The following is a 21,746-nucleotide window of genomic DNA, read 5'->3' as shown; positions in this document are numbered from 1 at the left end:
CATTTGGACCTTGATATCCACACTCATCATTTAGTTTGTTTTGTCTAAAAATGGAAAATCTTCAAAATTGTCCTTTTGCAATTTCGGTCCGGATGAAACTGGCTTACCCACTGATAAAACCTTCCAACTCCTCAAAGAGTCTCACCTAATTCTTATTATTTCATCTAACTATTATCACTTCCAAAGTTCAACACTTGGTCTCTTCAGTTTTCTTATTCACTACTTTTTGTTTCTCTGGCAAAAATCGTCGCACACCAGTTACCAGCAGGTTAGGGTCGACCAATGACAGGTCTTGATGTGACACCATGGTTGTCAGTGCTGCCACCACTAGGCCTGCAGTGGTACCAACAACGGCGTAGTACATGTACGAGATGCGGAACACTTGAGGAACATCAGGATCAAACTCCACAACAGAACCAGGACCTATGTAGTCACTTGTGTATCTGAAACAAACAAAAAAAAGTTTGAAAATGATTTTGGATGAATGAATATGAAAGTAATATTTTGAGAAAGTAGTTGCTGCTGTTGCTAATTTAACAGTTGTGAATGTTTTGTTTCTCATAGAATCGGAAGAAAGTGCAGACAAATTTAATAATCAAAAGGTCATCGAATCGATCCTCAAAAAAGTTCAAAAGCATAGGGTAAACTATCTTTGATCATTGGGGTTTTAATAAATTGTCCTGGCTAAAGAAACAACTGGTTTTAATCGGTAAAGCTACAAGGCATTTAACATATTTAACCTCGTTCTTCGTTCTACTCTCGTTCTCTATTCATGCATTAAAAACAACCAGTTGCGTGACTGTTTTAATTAGTAATAAATAATACTAGTTTTACAATCTCAGATAAATCTACAGAGAACTCTTTTTAAAAGTGTGGTTTGGGAATTTAAACGATTGCATAAACCATTTCAACAAAAGCACCCAGTGGATTGTTTAGTTTAAGTGTTGGCTTACTGTGGATTAACAGTGAAGTTGAAATGACAACCACTTGTGCTTGTCACTTTTCCTGGAAAGCGTATTTTTTCCTCCGCTACATTGAGCTGAGATCCGATGACAATCCACAAAGAAGTGACTAGGCTCGACACAGCTCCTGCTAATGCTCCCTAAGAAAAAAAATGTTTTACTAACAAAGCCAATATACTGCCTAAATGAAATGTACAATTATTAAAACAACTTGAACATTGATGTAGAGTACTGTATAACCTGTGGACAATTTAATTTAGTTAAAGGCATAGAGAAGTAAGATACAGAGGAAACATTCAATGGTACACTTAAGTGGTGCTAGTGCTGGTGTCTAAGGCAATGACGCCTCTCGCCATCATATACCACACCGCTCTTGGTGGAGGAAGACCCTGTACCCTATGCGATAGCAATTCCAGCACATTGCTCGCGGTTTAGGCTCTTCCTTGCTCATCACAAGTACACTTCCGGCCCAACCAACATACCAGAGCTGAAAGTACTGATGGGCGATACGGGTCAATGTATCGATACTGCGTACGTGATGTATCAACGTGTGTCGGAACGTGGTGTATCAAACATACATACATAACCTCCAAATTCCGGTAAACCCTCAAATTGGAAAACATTTTGTTATTGTTTTCCTAGTTTTTACATAGGGATAATTAATTGGACCAAAAAGTACTAATAATGATGGTGGGTATGCCACTTACACATTAAATAGTATAATATCACGGCCGCCTTTAACTACAGGCCGCGGCCTGGTAGAATTGGCAACATTGCAAGTGGTGTTGTTCAGTGACAGACGTCCCATAAGATAACATGGCAGACAGGTGACATCAGCTCATTAATTCGCACTTTATTGATTTAATTTTTAATTTATGAACATAAATTTATTTAAATATTGAAAATAAAACATACATAATTGAAAATTGAAATCTGCACGTTTTTAAGCGGAGTCAATATTGTCATAGTCCAGTAATCAATCTTTCGTAAATACACAAATACCATTAGTTGCTTCCAAAAAAATCAGCCGTTACAACACCACTTGCGACGTTGCCAGTTCGAAGGCCGCGGCCTGGACTGGAGTTAAAGCACGGCCGCAGTAAAAAAGTAAAAAAACAAAGCTAGCAACACAGATCATTGTATTACTCCATTCTATCCACTGTCCCCTTTAACTCCAGGCCGCGGCCTTCGAACTGGCAACGTCGCAAGTGGTGTTGTAACAGCTGTTTTTGTTTGGAAGCAACTAATGGTATTTGTGTATTTACGAAAGATTGGTTACTGGACTATGACAATATTGACTCCGCTTAAAAATGTAGAGGTATAGATTTCAATTATTCCACTATAAACTGTAGGTCCCTTAGTTGCCATTAGCTGATTGGGCTATTAATTAACAGCTGTGTCTAAGGAATGTCGGCCTTAGTCACTAACAAGACTACAAGATCGCGCCACTCATCCTACACTCATCTCCATTCATACTTGGCTTAAAATACCTACATTGTATGGTCGCCATTTCATAAGAAAGTATCAAAAGTAAAGTAAAGTATCAAATTCATATTGATTCAATTTTCAATTCTGTATGTTTTATTTTCAATATTTTAATAAATTTATGTTCATAAATTAAAAATTAAATCAATAAAGTGCGAATTAATGAGCTGATGTCACCTGTCTTCCATGTTATCTTATGGGGCGTCTGTCACTGAACAACACCACTTGCGATGTTGCCAATTCTACCAGGCCGCGGCCGTGGTTAAAGGCGGCCGTGGTAATATGGACAATGAGGGTCCCCACTTCCATTAATGGTGGCCCTAGTTTTGAGGTTATTTGCAAAACATAGCTGAAAATACATGTTTTATCAGTGTTTTTGAAGATTAGGGTAAAATATCTAATTTCCAATACTTCTTTTGAGGGGAGGAAGATGGGAAGACAAATTTCTTACCATAAAAATAAGATTTATATTAATAAATAAGCAATACGATATTCGATACGATATTGGCTATAGGTGTATCGATACGGGCATATCGATACACTCCCACGTATCGATACAAAATATCGATATTTTGCGGTCCTTGTATCGATATTTTGCGGTCCTTGTATCGATACGTATCGATACGCACATCACTAGCTGAAAGTGAATGGTTTTCCATAAGCTTGTATCCTCTGCATGTTACTTGTTTTTAAGGTCCACCTAGCTTAAATTTAACCAGTTTATATCATAATAGGACCTAAGTTGACTCTTTTATTGACAAATGATGATTTTATTCAGAGGGTCATTCCACATCAATTCAACCAACGAAAAATGATTATCTCACCCACCATCTCAGAATTTGATGAAACTTGGCTTGTTTGTTCTAACCATAAAGATAAGTCACCATACCAAATTTTAACTTAATATCTCTAACCGTTTTTTTTTTATAGCCCTTTAAAGTTTTTCATTTCTGCTAGTGCTAACCATCCGATGTCGCGGAATAAAACTCGCTTACTTTTAGAAAATAATTTATAACTTTTATGTTTACTGAACAATCTTCATGAAAATTCATGTACTTATTCTTTAAGACATGAGGATTCCAGAAAAAAATACTAATACCTCTTAGTTTAATGTAATAAGGCTGAAAAAAATTTCTAGTTTGTACCTATGAATTTTTAAAACGCGGAGACATAGTTTAGCGTAAAATGGATTATCTAGGAAAGGGTATGAGATAAACACAAAAACCTTTTTTTACTAATAATCCTTATTAAATTAGCTATCAGATGCTGCAAAAAAATTCATGGGGTTTTAATACCTTCATTGTTTTTTATTAAGTTAAATATCAAATTATTATTTTTTTTTTTCGTTTCATTTACAGAACTATTTAAGAATTTTAAGGAATTAAAACTTGCCCTATACACTATTACAAAATGTTTCTAATTTACTAAATTAATTTAGTCATATTTCAACCTCTTAACTGTTTCAAAAACTTCATTTTATATTGAAATAAAAATAAAATAATATATAAAATAATTTTTAGTAATTTAAAATATATGAACTATAAGATACTGCCTTTGAGCTGTCTAAGCAAGTAACAACAGGCTTTTCTAGTCAGCACACTTTGGAGCCTGAGCTTCCTGAGCAAGTGGCAACAGGTTTTTTTCAAGTCTTAACATGCAATTCTATTGTTGTACTGTTATTGGCAGGACTTTGCTCAGTCAGTATCTGGTGCTCCTTGATGCAACATAAAACATTGTAGTGCAAGTGTTTAGTGCAGTATTGTGCAAGATAATTTATATAGTGTGGTTTATCTTACAGTATTATTTTAATATAAGTTATGTATGAAACTAGTGTTTGTTTTTGTATTTTTAAAAGAAAATTTATATTATACTAAGATATAAAATGGAAGTTAAATGCAGCATAGGGGATTTAACATTAACTGAATGCCACAAAACAAGTTTCATAAAAAATAAAGGTACCCAAAATGTCAATAACTTATCTGAAGAAGAAATAAATCTAATAAAGCTAAGAACTGAGAAAGAGGATGATGGTGGTACTATTTGTTTTCACCATAAATATTATTTTTTGAATAAATTTGAATTTTTACAAAAGAAATGCTGCGATCCATACAAGAAACATAAGAAACCCATAACAAAAACACTGAGAGTAGTTACTGTACAGCAAAGCAAAGTATTAATTTTAAAGGGGTTCAAAATAAAACCAGGAGAAAAACTATGTGCCTCTTGTCGAAAAACATTGTTTAAAGCTCAAAACACAACAGATGAATGTACTGATAGTGATAGTGAACAGTGTGAAGATTGTGATGTGCATTACCCTGATTTACAAAAAGAAGAGGTAATTTCTTCTTTAAATACATCATTAACAGAAGTAGGTTGCTCACCCTTGAAACTTCATGCTCTAAATGAACGGAATTTTACCTTAGCATTGGTCCACGGTGAGAGAAGGCCAAGTATAAAAAGAGTGAGTAGAGGTCCATAGGCGACCCCTCCCAAACTGACAGCTACCTACCAACAACACAACCACTGATGAATACAGATAATGGTAGACATAGACAACCAAAGATGTAAGAAGCATGATTCTCAAAGAAATACATGTAGGCAATGTTATAAAGGCTTAGTAAAAAACATAACGAGGACATCTTGCATCATTTATTTAAAATTTTAGGTAAAAAAATATACTTAGTATATTATAGCTAAGTGTTTTAATTTCACTACATTTCAAGAGGAAACTTATATAAACGTTTAATCTAGTACCTACCTACCTGCGATGATAAGCAAATTCGAAAAAAAGGGTTGAACATTTTAATATTGGCCAAAAAAGTAGGAAACATTGCAAGACTGTAAAAGTACCATACTATGTTAACGAAATGGTGTAAAATGAATATGCTTCATAATTAGATTTAAAGTAAACTTACAGTTGTAAATTACAATGGCCACTTTTTAAGTAAGGATGTTTGTATAACATAGCTTCTCAGTTGAAATCACAATATTAACTTATCAAGTGATTGTTGAAGCAATCTTAAACAGGATCTGTCACTAAGACTGTTTAGGGTTGAATACAGAAAAACTCAAATAACCTCATACCTCCAAGACAGTGATGGTTAAATTTCCAGCTTGTTGATGCTGGAGAACCTAACTATTTGAGTCACTCTTAAAAAATTTAAAGTATAATAAAAAGTCTAAAAACCCTAATATTCATTTTGGAACACCCCGTATTTTCAAAAGTGTATGTTACAAAATTCCCATTGATGTGCAATGATAAAAAAAAACATAGTAGTACAGTAGAACCTCGTTAATTCAAATTTCGGAGGAAAGACAATATTTTGAACCATGGGAAGTTTGAAGTGTGGTGAGTTTGAATTATAGAGGTCAGAATAAATAAAATTTGAACTATGGAGGTCCCAGTTATAAGTGTAGAGAGTTTGAGAGAACGGAGACTAATGAACTAATCGTGGGATCATCGTCAGTTCTTGTTTCAACAGGCATATTTTTTGTCCTGAATTTGAATTACAGAGGCTTGCGGTAACGCAGTTAAAATTGTAGAGGTTGACTTTGAATTTTGGAGGTAGATAACAGTTCGAAAAAAGTTTAAATTATAGAGGCTCGAGTATGTGCAAATTGGAATTGCAAGAGGCTGCATAATCACTTTGAATTATCGGTATAATATTTTTTTTAATTTTAGAGGTTTTCTGAGGGGAGCAGACAAACATTTCTAATTATAGAGGTTTTCGAATTATCGAGGTTCTACTGTACAATGTATAACTGACTGGGTTAATTATAGTTGCAAAACAATATCAAATACTTGCAGGACTCCGCCGAGATTTTCAACGAAGAACACCAAACTGACGCAGATGGATCCGATCACCACTACTATCAGTTTGAGCCACAATGTTGCGTGTTTGTCTGTGCTGCTCAGTGGCTGGACAAAGTCTGTATACACTGTGCCTGCCACTGCGTTCAGGCTTGCAGACATCGTGCTGTCAAACAAAATATAGTTTTGTTTTAGATCAGATATAGTCATATATATTAGAGTTCTTTCCAGTTCATTACAAGGGCAAAAAGTAACTTGTCAACCCTCACTCATTTTCCATTCACGTAAAACTAGAGCTATGGTTAAAAAGAGACACTTTACGCCCTAGTGATGAAATACTACCTATTTAGATTCACAACACATCTAAAGCCTTCCAAAGGTGATCTCCTTTGGCCTCCTTAAAAAATAAATATTTTTACTTCAAACAAATTACCTGAGTGTTGCTGTAAAAACACCTGCTATGAAAAGTCCTGTCAGACCACGGAAATGATACCCTGCCAGACGACTGACGAACAACGGGAGAAGCTGTCCCGGGTTGTGAACTACCTTCAACAAGGAAGAAACACTTGTTACTAGGATGGAAAAATGTTGAAAGAACTTACGCAAAAGCATACCATCATTCAAATATTGTACTGCAGTATTAAAATTGGTAAACATAGAATTAAGTATTTATTTAAAAAAAGAAGGAGACAGATTCATGATCATACACCATGTTTAGTTGTGATCTAGTTATGTTCTAGTTCTAGCCAAATAAAATGGTCAAATGCATATTTTCACCGTATATTTGATTCTAAAGCGTCTATATTCATATTGTAAACAAATTCTTCTTCTGTTTGGATTTTTTGTAAACCAGTTACTAATTATTATACTATACAGTACAAACCATGTAATATTTTTAATAAATTTAAAAATATCTGCAACACTTACTGATATTGTTTATCCTATAGGCCTACAACGTTTTCAGCATCTACAAAAATATCTAAAAAGTATCAGGTTTGCTACACTTATAATTATGAAAAAGGAACAAAGAAGGAAAATGAGGTGATGAAGTCTTACATTCCCTTGGCACTCCTTACCCCAGCCGCAAGAGGATCACAGGAAATGTAGTAAGCAAACATGAGCAATCCGAGGAAAACTGTAACGCATTTAATAACTGCAATACCAAGAGCACTGTATGTCATCACCCTGTCAACAAGAAAATCACCATAGGTCAAGTGAGTTTTGTTTATTGACGACTAAACTCCTTCAAATTCATCAAATGTTCTTATCATAAAAGGGAAATTTATGGACAACATAAACATTTTTTCAAAACTTGCTGTTTTATTTTTTAAGCTTGTGTCTATCTTGTTAGCACTACATTAAACAAAATCCTACTAATATTATAAGTGAGAAAGTTTACATGTATGGATGGATGGATGTTTGTGACAAGTAAACGCAAAAAAATACTAAACCGACAGTGTTGAAATTCGGTATGATGATAGCTCACGTTCCTGATTAACATATAGACATATTAGAGTGAAAATTTAAAAACGTACGTTTTCATGTCCCTGGCCTTTTACTTCGTAGATACTGGATTTGTAGTTTAATATTATGTGTTTTAATATTTTTTGGGACGGGGGCAACATGTTACACACATTTATTTGATTTTAAATAGGTTCTAGGTATTTTTTTCGTATTTTTAAAGTCTCGAAATTCACGACCATGACGTGTCCCTGGGGTACATTTTCCAACTTTCACACTGTTTTTAGACTAATTATTCATGCCGAAATATATAAAGCCATATTTTTATGTCATCAATGGTTATTAAACTTACAAAAAAGGAGCATATTATAATTTTATTGTCATTGCAAACTGACTACCATGACAAAATAAGTCTGTCCCTCGATTTGGCGTCACGACCATTTGGGAAAAATTTTCAACTTTGGAGCACGACAGTGGCAAGCCTGGCGTCGATGGAGTCAGTTGGTTTTAGAGACTAGTTCGGGGTGTACGTCAGGATTGTAGTGCCGGTCGTTTCGAGTTGAAAGGAGGAATTACAAGATTAATAAAGGAAAGATTGTGTTTTTTGTAATTTTGGTGTGTCCATGACCGTACGTAGTCATTCGATGAAGTAGACATGGTGTTAATTTTTGTTTATAAGATATTTCAATTGCTAGATTAACCTAGAAGTCCACTTTGTATCCTCGAACATGAGGTGCAGGGCTACCATCAGAACAGAGCCAAATAACACGTAATTTCACGACCAAAGTTTCACGACCATCGCGGTTTTTTTCACGACCAATCCAGCCTTATGGATTATAGTGTGTTTGGTCGTGACAATAACTTTAATATAATTGTAAATTGAACAGTATAGTTCAATTGAAACACATATTTTTATTATAACTAACAGTATAATTGAAGGATTGTTTAGAAAGATTTAGATTATTTCAGAAAATTCACGACCGTACCGCTTGTCCCTGACCATCACGTTTATGATTTCTATCATAAAAATTTCAAAAATTAAAATATCGTCATATTTCAATGTTTTATACACAAAAGAAGCAAACCTCTATACAAACATAACGATTTTTCGGGTCTCAGGTAAGTTTTTTCGTAGTTATACAAACTTAAAAAGATTTTATTGGCTTTTTTTCAATTTTTTGAGTTTTTTTATTTTTTTCTAGAGAGACCAAATATACCAAAAGCTCAGTGACCTTTTTATTGTATAATGGTCATAAAAGTAAATTAGTTTATAGCAAAACATAGTCATAAAAATAGTATTAACTATTTTTAATATTCATTTAAACGTCTGTTATGGTCGTGACAGGATTTTGTGTTTTTCCACTAAAAATGCTCTTTTAAAAAAAAACTACCAAAGATATTGCGTTACCATGGACATTTTATGAAACTTCAAATGTTAGTGAAATAAAAAAAATAACAAGAGTTTTGAAAAAAGGGGAAAAAAATTTGCAAAGTGCTTTTCCTGAAAACGTACGTTTTTAAATTTTCACTCATTATTATCTCAAAAATCCTTTCAGGCTCCGCCCCAGTGGCCCTGGAGTTTCTCATGTTAACCTTATGAGTATTCATAAAAGGAATTAACACGTTCAGTGCTGCAGACATTTCAAAAGGCGCTCGTCAATGGCGGCGAAGCCCTGCCGCGGCACCGTAACAGCGAACACAATTGGCATTAAAATATTTAAATCTGACGAATAACAAAAGAGCAGCGGTGATTGTACTACGTTATCCCGAGATTGGACGTAGTTCCCTAAAACACCCAAAAAGGTAGCAGCACTGCCTGGATCAGTTGTCAGTCGGGATTTTACGGGAAATTTTAGTACCAACCTACACCAAAATAGCAACGATTTTAACGTTCCCTGGCAATGGCTGAGCTCATACTGAACTAATGTAGTGGGGGTTGCGCAACTACATCAAATATTGATGTAGGCCGATAGGAGCGCTCGTCAGCACTGAACATGTTAAAGATTTTTGTCAGCTGTTTTAACCGCACAAGTTGGTTCTATGATATTGAATAGCAATAAAAAGTTATAAGGTTTACCAACAGGGTGCAGCACTATTATTTTTTTGCATTTATAACAACAGCTAATTAGAACCAACTACTAACTAGCAACAAATAGTTGTGGTACACAATGAGAACTTTACTTTTTTCCATGGTTTAGGTGCAGTGGTAGAACATATGGCTATGGTAGATGTGCTACTATAGCATACCGTATATAATAGAACCAAATTTCCTTAAACCATGTCCTCTCCCAACACTGCAATAAGCATTTTATACTTATATGCCAACCCCGTACGAAGGACGGGTACTTTGCTAGTCATTCCATAAGTGTTGAGACAAAATTATTTCCCAAAACACATGAGTTTTTTTCTACGAATTATTTAATCTATTGTATATTGTTTTTTAAAACTACTCAATAAATATTTCAACCTATCATTTAACCTCATCAGTTTATCTCAGTATATGGATTTTTAAATCTATTTGTCAAAAATAATTCAGATATCCAACCATTGAATTTAAAAGACAAATTCAACTTTTTGAACAGAAATTACTGATATATTCCACAACATACAGAAACAAACCTGAAAGCTTTTTCTCGAGAGGGTACTGAAAGGTACTTCTGAACTACACCAGGGTGGAAACAAATCGTTGATATCCAGTTTATGGTGGTTCCTAAGGTGATTGTCCAAAATGTGTTTCTAGCAAGGGGATCTGGGTCAAAACTGCAAAATATAAACAACTATAAAACAATACATAGAGAATATTATAGTTGTCTTACCTTGTGAGGACAAAGAATAGAATGATTTGGCTTTGCTTCAAAACTTTGTATACAGAATAGCCCAAAGGGGATTCCAAGGACAACCAAATAAATTTATAGCCTAGGTTCATGAAGTACAATTGAACAAAATCCAAGCCTCATCGGTTTTATTGTTTTTGCTTATCCAGAACACACACCCAACACTAGTTGCTGTGTGTACACAGTTTTTCACAGTACGTGGTTATTCTCGGATTTTAGTGGCATATCCATAAAACTTGAATGGGGTGGACCAGAAAAGAAATATCACTGGTGTAGAAATAACAAAAGCATAAACGGACGAAACCCACCTATTTGTAATATATAATACGTTAAATTACAAGTAAAGTTGTAGAAACAACACAAACTCACTTGAACAGTTCGAGCCTGTGTGCTGATTTGCTGCGAGAGAAGACTTCCCCCACTCCCCCCACCTTGAGACATCCGAGGATGATGACAACGGCAACAGAGACAGCCGTAAACACGCTCTGCAGAGCAACCGTCCAAGCCACGCCTTTAAGTCCACCCTACCAAACATAAGCTTATTATACACCTTCAAAAGTCTGTAGTGTTGACTTGACTTGCAATCATCAACATTTTGTAATGAGTTTTTGCCATCACTTTTTGATTTTTTTTTCTTGCTTAAGTATAGTTACAAAGAGTTTGTTAAAGTGTTTTTGCAAAGGTCTCAACACCTGCAAGTATCTGTTAACCTCGTTTTAAACAAAAAAAAAAGATATTATCAATGACTATAAACAGAATTATATATTCTGTATATAGTCAATGGTATTATTATACCAAAATAATACCTATCTGTACAGACCTTAAAAAAAAATTGGGATTGTAAAGGTTTAAAAAGAAACCATTTTAATACTCACAAATGTAGTATAAAAGATACACACGGCAGAAACAGCTGGGGCGACAATATGAACTGGCAACCCAGTAACTAAAAAATAAAATAAACGGTATCAGCAATCTGAAATACTTTCTCTCATTAACTTGTCCACAACCTTTATAAGCTGTGGGAGAAACTATGCTACTTTATAGGGAAAATCACAAAAGTTGCGATACTTAACTTTTGAACCATAATTGGGGCAAAGTAACTATGGGAGGTTGCACTATTTTGTTGCAGAATTATAAGGACCATAACACATTAATTTTAATCAAAACCAGGTTTTTCCTAAAATCTGATTTCTTGTTATTTGATGTTTATAATGGTTAAATAATATAAGTTACAATTTTTGAACCGTACTTTTTATGGAAATATGATTCCCATCATTTTGTTTATAATTTAAATGACCATAACATACTAATTTTAATCAATTCCGGCTTTTTTATATTAATACGATTTTTAATTGTTATTTTATGGGAAAATAACATAAGTTACAACAACTTTTGAACCATAATTTTTAAAGAGATGGGTTTTCTACCATTTTGTTCAGAATTTTAAGTACAGTAGAGTCCCGTTAGTCCAAAATGGTTGGGACCAGGCCCATTTCGGATTACCAAATATTTCGGATTAAATTTTTTTTTGTTTTATTTTAATTTTTTTTATTTTTTGAAATTTTTTTTTCATCTTACTTCTTACTACTTTTTTTTCGGAAGCAGGCACGAGCCTGGGATCGTTTTTCACATTACTTAAGGCTAGAACTATTAGCTGCAGCATTATAACTTAATAAAATCCATTTGTGATGTGGCGGACGAAAATGTTTTAATGTTACAGTAATAACAAAAATGGTGAAATATTTACTAAAATACTCTACAAAAATAGTCTATCTCGCCCAGCCGCTACAGAATACTTTGACGAGGTACAGCTAACTGTGTCAAAAGTTAAATTTAAAAAAAATTCAAAAAAATTTCCAAAAAACTTCAAAAAATTTCCAAAAAAATTTCAAAAATTTTTTTTATGAAAAAATATAAAAAAATATATTTTTTGTTTTGGATTAAGCGGACTTTCGGATTACCGAAGTTCGGATTATCGTGACTCCACTGTACTAAATATACTGTATATATATACTAAATTTTTATCAAAATCGTTCGGGCCATTTGGAGAAAATCAGATTTTCCGTTATTTTATGGGTTTTATGGGAAGATCAACATAAAAAATCAAACTTTCTAAAAAATTAAAAATAAACCTGGAGATGCCATGGATTTGTACCTACATACCAATTACCAAATTTCATCAAAATCTGACTACAGGTGTGGTCTGTAGCTCTGTATTCATCCCCACACACACAGTCTGAGTCATCACTTCGAAAACCACTTTTTTGGGGCTCAGGGGAACCCAAAACGGATACATCCACTCAAAACTGAAACTTGAAAGTTTTGACAAAAACAATTACTTTCTAAATATTACTATGTATAAGGGGAGAAATTAAAAATCAATTGCATTTTAAAATTTAGATTAACCTCCTTTATTAGATGCTGAATTGAAGATGTCCACAAAAGAAAAAGATTACAAACATTGCATATTTAAAAAAATGTTAAATATAATACATTCTCTAATTTTACATATTTTTTTTAGTTTAAGCGATTAGTTCTGTTAAAAGGTTATTAAACACATGCTTCATTATGAAGACATTTTGCAAAAGATGGGTTAAAGTATGAACAAGTGGTCATATAACTGAGGTTGGGTATAATACTGCCCATAATCAGATTTCACTGTAAACAGACATTAAATAAGAAAGAAATAGGAACAAGAAGCGGATGAAGGAAATTTAAAGAGTAAAGTACCTGAGTCCCAAATAGTCCTCTCTCATCCCCTACAGGTTCATATCCCTTCCCATAAAGTCATGTCCCATCCCATACAGCCATGCCCATGTCCCATCCCATACGATCATGTCCCTTCCCATACAGTCATGTTCCATCCCATATAGCCATCTCCAATCCCATACGGCCATGTACCATCCCATACGGCCATGTCCCATCCCATACGATCATGTCCCTTCCTATATACAGCCATGTCCCATCCCATACGATCATGTAACTTCCCATGCAGTCATGTTCCATCCCATATGGCCATCTCCAATCCCATACGGCCATGTCCTGTCCCATAATGCCATGTACCATCCCATACGATCGTGTCCCATCCCATTCCGTCCCACTCTGTCATGACATCCCCCATTTCATTCCGTTTTTTTCAAATATCCCAACCCCTTGCTTCTTCCTATCCTCTCATTCAAGAATATTTAGGTTGAATAAATAATTATTTACCTTGGTTAAGTACAAGAGCTGGTACATAAATCACCACTGGAATGTAAAATATCTGGAAAGGAAAAATAAAGTTTATGGTATCTTCCCCATTTATCTCTTTGTTTATAGTGTTATAAATTAGATTCATAGAAAAATCATATATTTTTAAAATCAGTTATGAAAGATTTTTTCAAACAATAAGTAGTTGCACACTAGCTATAAGATAGAAAAAAAATACAAATTAGTAAAAATAAGTAGAGTACTTCAAATATTGTTTAGGTAAAAAACCAACTTGTAATTGAACATAAACTATCTATAGAAATAGCATAAATCAAATAATTATATTATGCTTAAATAATCTCTACTGACAAGTAAACAGTGAAACCCTTAAATAAAAACATAGAGAAATTAGTATTGCTTAACTCTACAAAATATAACTAAAGGATGCAATTAAAATTTTGTAATTGTTCAAGTAGACTAAAACTCTTGAAACTTTATTGATTTCAGCAATTTCTTTCAGTGCCTACCAGAGAGGTTGAAAAAAAAAATTGAATTTGCTATAGCATTTAAGTTTAGTAAAGAAATGATAATAAACTTACCAGATACAGTGAAAATATTGTTGATCCTAGAACTCTAACTTTGTGATTGAATCTAAGCTCCAAATACTGCAAAATAAAAAGATACATCCATTAAAGCTGGCAGTTTTTTCTTCAATGTACTGAAAATTCAGTGTATAGACATAGACTAACCAACAGAAGTAGACTTCTTATCCCATTGTAAATTTTGAAGCTCGTTTTTCGTGTCTAGATCATGTCCGGTGACACTGGGCACTAGTGTTGACAAAATTCTGTTTCTATATATTGTTTTAGGGTTAGTTCCATGATTTGTGCTTTACTGTTTGGTTAAGAAGTTGTGTTATTGTTTATGATTACATAGTTTTATTTGGTTAAACGAGGTTTCAAATGACTAAAATAACACAAAACAAATTTTAAACAAAACACAAGCTTTACAGTGCACCGGACGGACTAGCGTCTCATTTTCCCCTTCCAGAAACTGATGAGAACCTTTTCTGCGAAAGAGTGGGGGATTGTGGGAGAGCCCCTCACGTTGATTTAAGAAAATCTTTAAATTTATTTTATAATATTTTAGTTAGAAAATTAACTTTTTAACAATAAAATTGATTTTAAAATTTAAAATTATAAAATTGAACTGTCATAACCTAACCCAACCAACCAAACTTGCTGATAATATAAAAAAGATATAAAATAAAAATTGAATAAAGGTTTACTTATAATTAATTTTTAATTTTAAAAGTTGTTATTATAAAATTAAACTGCCATAACCTAACTGAACCAACTTAACTTGCTGATAATATAAAAAATATATACGTTAAAGTAAAAATCTAATGAAGGTTTACTAATTAAAAAAAAATATTTCTGTTCATAAATAAAATTATAAATGCCTCAAATTCTAACAAAAGATGTACAGTTAGAGTTAAGAAGTACCTATTCAAAACCTTGGACAAAAACTTCGCCGGCGGGATTCGAACTGGGACCTCCAGATCACGAGTCCGAGACGCTATCAACTACGCCACGAACACCGATGGAATCATATCGTCTCGTTACGGTAATGGTGTTCCCTAAAGAGCAGAGTGACGTCACGCCCCCCACTCCTCTAAAGAGGTTCTCATAATGTTTAATCCTCCTAGGTTCTCATCAGTTCCTGGAAGAGGAAACCGAGACACTATACACGGACGGAACTAACAATAACTGTCAAATAAAGAAGTTTTATATTGATTAACAATTTTTATCTTAGGAATAAAATGTTACAAACTGAATTATTGGTAAATACAAAACAACAACAATCTCCAGATGATCTTAATTTACTAAATCAATATTAAAGAATAACAAACATATGACAATAACATTGGCTTCAGCTGTTCCACAGGGATGAGAAATCTTCTAAGGGAGTATGTTTTAATTGGTTTTATCTATGGTAGGCCTATAGACTGCACTGCTTATAAGAACCTTTCTAACAGAACCATAGATAAAACACACTCTACTCAATGCTTATTAGATTTCTCATCTTTATGAACCAGCTGAAAACAATTTTATTGTTTAGTTCCATCCGTGCACTATAAGTAGAGGTTGTGTTTTATTTACAATTTGTTTCTTGTTATTTCGGTAATTTAAAACCTCGTTTAACCAAATAAAACAAGTTAATCACAACCAATAAATTGTCCCCTAGTTATAACAAACAGTAAAGTACGAATCATGAAATGAATATTAAAATAGTAGAAACATTCTTCGACACTAGTGACACATAAGACATACTACTAAACCCCATAGTAGTATCAAATAGTGTTTTTTTCAACTTTTTTTAGAGTGTGAAGTTTTGTATTTCTTGTTTCAATGCCATCTAAAAAGTGTAATTTAATTTTTATGTAAACCGGCCCTCATCTATTGCTGCAGCCAATGAGAATCCTTAAACATAACAATATTAATAAACTCAACTAATGTTACCTCAAATAGTGATGTTATTTGAAGATTGTAAAAGACAGGGATAAAGAAGCATATGTTGACAACAGCTACTATCACATCACTGATCAGCACTGCTAAGTACTGGGTCCCGTACATGTACACTTCTGCTGGTACTCCCACCACAGTCACACCAGATACATGGCTGTAACAACCCAGCCCAGCATGATTTGTAGCTGCTAAATTCTTTAATGTCTATCATGCACTAAAGTAATTGGTATCAGGGGCGGCGGAAGCAAATTTTTGTTGGGGGGTCAGAAACCTATGGCGGAGGTCCACATCCGGGGTCACATTGGGGACAAGGGGGGTCCGGGGGCCTTCCCCCGGGAAAATGTTGAAAAATAGAAGCCTTAAAACGTGTTTTTAGGCTACCTGAAGAACATTTTTCTTCAAGCAGTAACAAAGAAAATTTACAATTTTACAAAGACGCTACTCTGTTCATTATAAAAACATTATAATAAATAATACACACACATCTCAAACAAAAAAAAAATGAAGTACTGGTGCCCAGATTTTACTAAAGCTGTCAGCAATGAGTTGCTGCAGATGACAGAGAAGAATAAACAAGCTCTAAGCCCTAGGGATTTATGTGTTCGCGTAATTTCGGCAGGCTGTGCCCCTCCCCCTCAAAACTGAATTAATAATAAGTTAAATTAAAATTGGCTGCTTGATTATAGTTAATCACAAAAGTAAGACGGTAGGGTATAACCAAGTAAGTGTGTCCACTGGGGCTAAATAATGGTTTACACAAAAACATTAAAAAACATAAAATTACTAAGAAATACAAAACCTTTTTGATGAATTATTGCTAAAATAAGTAAAATCCCACACGAGAATCTCAAGATATTAGCCTACTACAAGTTTACTAGGTTTGTAAACTTCTGCTGATGAAACTTCAGTAGGCCCTAACTTGAACTTCAGTCTTTGAAATTCCCGAAAACTGCACAGCGACTTTCAACTCTATTGACAAACATTCTTGCAATGTGCTTATCATCAATAGATTTAGCAATGTCCCTATGGACGGATAAGATGGCAAGATGGTTCAATCTCTTCTGCGTCATCGTGGAACGCAGCCACGTTTTCAAGCGACGAAGACAAGAAAAGGTTCTTTCTGCAGTTGCTGCAGACGCTGGTATGACAAGCAGTAACTTGACAACCTTTACTACTTCAGACAAAAATCGTTTGTTTTCTTGAGGCTCACTATTTAAAGTAACAACTAAATCACGTACACTTTTAACTTCCTTCTTTTTTGGTAAATCTTGTAGACGGTTTAATTGGCTTGTAAGCTTTTTCTTGTCCAAGTCAGTAATTAACTCTCCAGGAATTAACCCAAAATTCCAATACGATCATGAACATCAATTAAATTAATTATTACTTTTATAAGGTTTTGTGAGTATTAAGCCCCTTCATAATAAATGTAATAGATTATTATTAATAACTAAATTGTTTATCTTTGTACTTAACTTCAGTAACTGTTATTAGGCCTACTTATACTTTTCTTCTTGGGCCGAAAAAATAAACGTATACAGTACAGAATGCTTTATATCATTAATTTTTTTTATATGAACCCCTGACCCTTGACCCCCCTGACCCTTCCTAAAATTTCAGGGGGGTCAACTGACCCCCCTGACCCCCTGGTTCCGCCGCCACTGATTGGTATTATACTTCAACTATACTAGTGAGGAAAAAGGTTGCAGATGATTCGCAGCACAAATAATTAAAAGGCTTGATATTTCACCTCTCTCAGAGGCTTCTTCAGCCACAGTGATTGTTGTAATACATGAGGACGAGGGGGGCAGTGTTGGTCTCTGCCATAGACACCATAGCAACTAATGCTAGACACCACTTAAGTGTACCACTGAACGTTTCCTTTGTTTACTTCTTTGTACTACAGTTAGTTAATAAACAATAATTAATTTCTAGCTTAATGACCTAAGGTCAAGAATTTGAAAAATTCTCAGCACTGTGATTAGGTTTCTGTGGTCTGAGCCATGAACCGCTATTGATGAAGTCAATGGCCGGTTGACGTACAAGAATGAAGTGTTTAAACGTATAAAATGCACAAGAATGGAGGGAGTTTGTAGGTGGTTTTAAACTTGTGCACAACATTTTCAATGGTATAAAGGCAGAATGTTCGTTTTGTATCAAAAGAAGTGAGCAAGGTTAGAAGGGCTTTGCATGCGGATTGCGGTATGACTGAACGAGATAGATGGTCAAACTAATAGGAGTCATCTCTATATGACTATCAAGAACTCTACAAGTTAGCAAGTCTAAAACACAAGCACACGAAGTTTCATCAAAATCAATCACCGTCTCAATGGAAACTGAAGAACCCCCGATACAAGCCCCATATGCAAATGTATGGCCTTCTGCAAACTTCCTAAAGCTTCTTATGCACATTTATGACTTTTTAAGGATTTTTTTTTAGACTTTTTGCGTTAACATCTGCCATTTCGGAAACAGTAAACAACACGGTTTGGCCACCTTCCCACAGAAAATTGGCACGAGCTTCAATAATCTTCTATCTCGATATTTTTAAATACCAATAGCTGCCTCTTAGGGCTGGAAAACAGCTAGAATAGTAGTTTGGATGAATTAAGGAACACAACGTTGGTTTCATATTTGAATTAGTTTGCTTGGCCGCAACAGAAGCCCTACCTTAATTTACAACAAGCCTTATATAAAAAAATATTTCTACCTGGCAATGAGAGACATGGTAGCTGGGAAGACATTAATGTTTCTGTCGCCCAGGATGTAGGCGTTTGCAGTCGCCCTCTCTTTTACTCCATGGTACAGACTGACCGCAGCACTGAGGGAGAGAATAGCACCAAATACACAGTACTCGACCCACTCTAACTGAGCCAGCTGATCAATGTTAGGTGCCAATGTTGCATTCAACATGGTGTTGGATCTGTTCAAACATATCTTAAATTTGTTTCATCTATTCACTGTAGTTTTTGCAATTTTCTTCTTTTTATGATTGCAGAAAAGAAACCAGTAGATTGCAAGTACAGTAAAACTCCAACCATTCAAATCAATTGGTACCGTGTTCCACATTTGTGTAACTAAAAATCCAAATAGATGGATTTTTACCGGAGTTTTTTTATGGAAAATCGGTTAAGTCTATCCGAGCTTTTCGATCTCAAATACGTGTCTGCAAAGATTTTGCAATTCACAAATTACGCTTTTCTCGTGATTGCAAAGGACAATGATGACTGATATTTGCGGGAGATGTTTAGGATATTGCAGGGGCACAGCTTCTGTCTTCTAAAATAACAATAATTATTATTGTGGTTTTAGGTTTTTAAATTCTGTAAGGTATTCAGATGGTTGGAGATCCAACGTTCTACTATAGATTCTATATGTCTCTATTGGATGTTAATATAAACTGTTTATGTTTATTAATAAATTCAGTTTTCAAAATAAAATAAAATTAAAAAATATATAGACTTTTGATGGACCTTGACTCCCACCACAAAGTTGTTTCCAATTAATTTTAGAATAGAAAAAGTAATGTAGTTGAATTGATCTACCAAGAGTGTGTACTGGTGTAATGATTTCTATCAAATAAGATTTGTAAACTATATAGCTTCTAATCTAAAACAAAAACTAAATGGGAAAATACAATTTTGATTCAACGATTCAACTAATGTTTGAAAAAATCTGTTACAGCTGGTCCTTCTAGTGTGCGACCTTTAATTTAATAATTTAAGATATAAAATTATGCAGATCGGTTTGGTTGAAGAGTCTCTGGAATCTTTAAAAAAAATATATTGTTTGTACATGTTTTAAATTGGGAATGGTTAACTTTCATGAAATCGCAGCAACGTGATACAGGTAAGCTAGTAGTAAAAAAAAATCAATATGAGGTGAACAGTGTCTAAATTATCCTAGTTCAAAGAACTAGATTGACAATTTTGCTCCGTCAAGAAATTATTTTGTAACAGGTTTTAAAAACTTTGATTACCCATTGTCATAGTGACTACATTAGTGATACAAAATCTAAATGTGGTGTTAAGAAACTTGATTGCCTTACAATGGTAAAAATTTTTCTGTATTATAGTCTCCAGCTTGTGTGTAAATATAAACTAGGAATAGCAGTGAAAATCAATTCTTTCTTATCTCGTGTTTGATGACCCAATATGAAATTAAAATACTTTTGTTACGTACTTATAAAACTAGTTACACTCACTTAGATCTTGATGAGCCAGTGTCATTCACACCGATTCTATCAAAATAATCTGGAGAAAGAGGCTTACATCACACCCTACAGTCTTAATAAATACTGTCAACTACATGTTCTACTGCATCTGATAAACCTAGGTTGCTATTAATTAATCAGATTAAAATGATAGTGTTGACTTTGTACAACAGTAGACGACATGCCATAGAATTACCTTGACTTTGGGTTCTGATTCTGCAAGTAGGCATCTAATTTTGTTAAGACCCATACTCTTTGACATGTTTCATGTCTGGTTCAGAGCTAGTCAACTAAATGTTTTCTTCTTTTTAGGATAAATTTAACTGAGTGCAGTTTACACTAGGTTTATATTGGTGAAAACAAAATAATAGTAAAAAAAATGCACTATGCATCCTCGTGTGGCAAGAAAAATTCATACCAGACAGAAAAATACCAGGCAGATTTTCAGGCCTCACATTTGTACAAAACAAGTAATAAGTTCTTTTCAATATTTCGTGTGTTGCAAGTCTACGTAATGATTTCATCCCTAGGGCAAAGTTTTGGACACTGGCTGTACATTTTTCATATGCTCAAGAAAATAGTTCTAATTTATACATGGTGTCTCAGAATTCATGTCGGATACTTGGTATTGCTCCTAGATGCTTAGGTAGGCTAGCTAAAAAATATTTTTAGTGGTTCTAGTAGTCTGTCTGTGCTTAAAAAATAAAATAATTTGTTATTCCAAGTATGTTTAAGATAAGGCTTTGAAACTCGGTATATGGGTTCTAGTTATCAATGCACAGGATAAATGCGATTTTTTTACTTTTCAAAATGATTGCAGTTAAGTTTACATTTTAAAATTTAAATATCATTGAAACTGTTTATTTTACAAGATATTAACAAGAAAAATTTTCTTTACTACATTTAATTTTACATACCGGTAATTTAAAGATGTATGGTTCAATTTATTACAAAGACCAAACTGTAGCTGTTGCTATCTCCAACCGGAGCCTTGGTCGTTAAGCTAGAACTTGTGTTGAAAAGGTTTGACCACCAATCACTCGCTGATGATGAAATACATTATTTTGATAATTTTAGGTAAAAACCATTGACAATTGGGTACAGAAGTAGACATCCCATCTATGGACCAGCTGTCGCCAATATTTTACTAAAAAAGATGTAGTTATGAGCCAGTCACACAATGTGCTTGTGTCTAAAATTCTGTTTTATACCTTTATTTTGTTGCTTAGATAGTTGATGGGTCAAAAGTTGCTATAGCTTATTACA

The 21,746-nt window shown here is 34.0% G+C and overlaps 1 protein-coding gene across 1 annotated transcript; it reads right to left on the bottom strand.

Moving 5' to 3' along the window:
- Nucleotides 1-69: 69 nt before the first annotated feature.
- LOC129005562 (sodium-coupled monocarboxylate transporter 2-like) lies at nt 70-20,547 on the bottom strand. Its single transcript, XM_054434472.1, has 14 exons — nt 20,472-20,547; nt 18,978-19,190; nt 16,265-16,424; nt 14,342-14,407; nt 13,764-13,815; nt 11,429-11,496; nt 10,923-11,077; nt 10,339-10,479; nt 7,335-7,443; nt 6,692-6,804; nt 6,250-6,424; nt 4,866-4,952; nt 954-1,102; nt 70-443 (listed from the first exon to the last, which is right to left on the bottom strand). Exons 2-14 carry the CDS (start codon nt 19,178-19,180, stop codon nt 188-190), a joined length of 1,734 nt encoding a protein of 577 aa, XP_054290447.1. The 5' UTR covers nt 19,181-19,190; nt 20,472-20,547; the 3' UTR covers nt 70-187.
- Between the last annotated feature and the right edge of the window lie 1,199 nt (nt 20,548-21,746).

Source organism: Macrosteles quadrilineatus, unplaced genomic scaffold (genome assembly GCF_028750875.1).
Source record: "Macrosteles quadrilineatus isolate MER2022 unplaced genomic scaffold, UCM_ALF_1.0 Scaffold_23__1_contigs__length_1887923, whole genome shotgun sequence".
Classification (NCBI taxonomy): domain Eukaryota; kingdom Metazoa; phylum Arthropoda; class Insecta; order Hemiptera; family Cicadellidae; genus Macrosteles; species Macrosteles quadrilineatus.
The sequence above is the reverse complement of the archived record's forward strand: the minus strand, read 5'-3'. Positions and strand labels throughout refer to the sequence as shown.

What these genes read in the sequence shown, in the direction of transcription:
- LOC129005562 (XM_054434472.1), bottom strand. Translation starts at nt 19,180, where the DNA reads ATGTTGAATGCAACATTGGCACCTAACATTGATCAGCTGGCTCAGTTA. An exon ending in TCTCGAGAAAAAGCTTTCAG is followed by an intron (nt 7,444 to 10,338) that starts GTTTGTTTCTGT and finishes TCTTGTTGACAG; the next exon opens with GGTGATGACATACAGTGCTC. An exon ending in GTGATCCTCTTGCGGCTGGG is followed by an intron (nt 6,805 to 7,334) that starts GTAAGGAGTGCC and finishes TCCTTGTTGAAG; the next exon opens with GTAGTTCACAACCCGGGACA.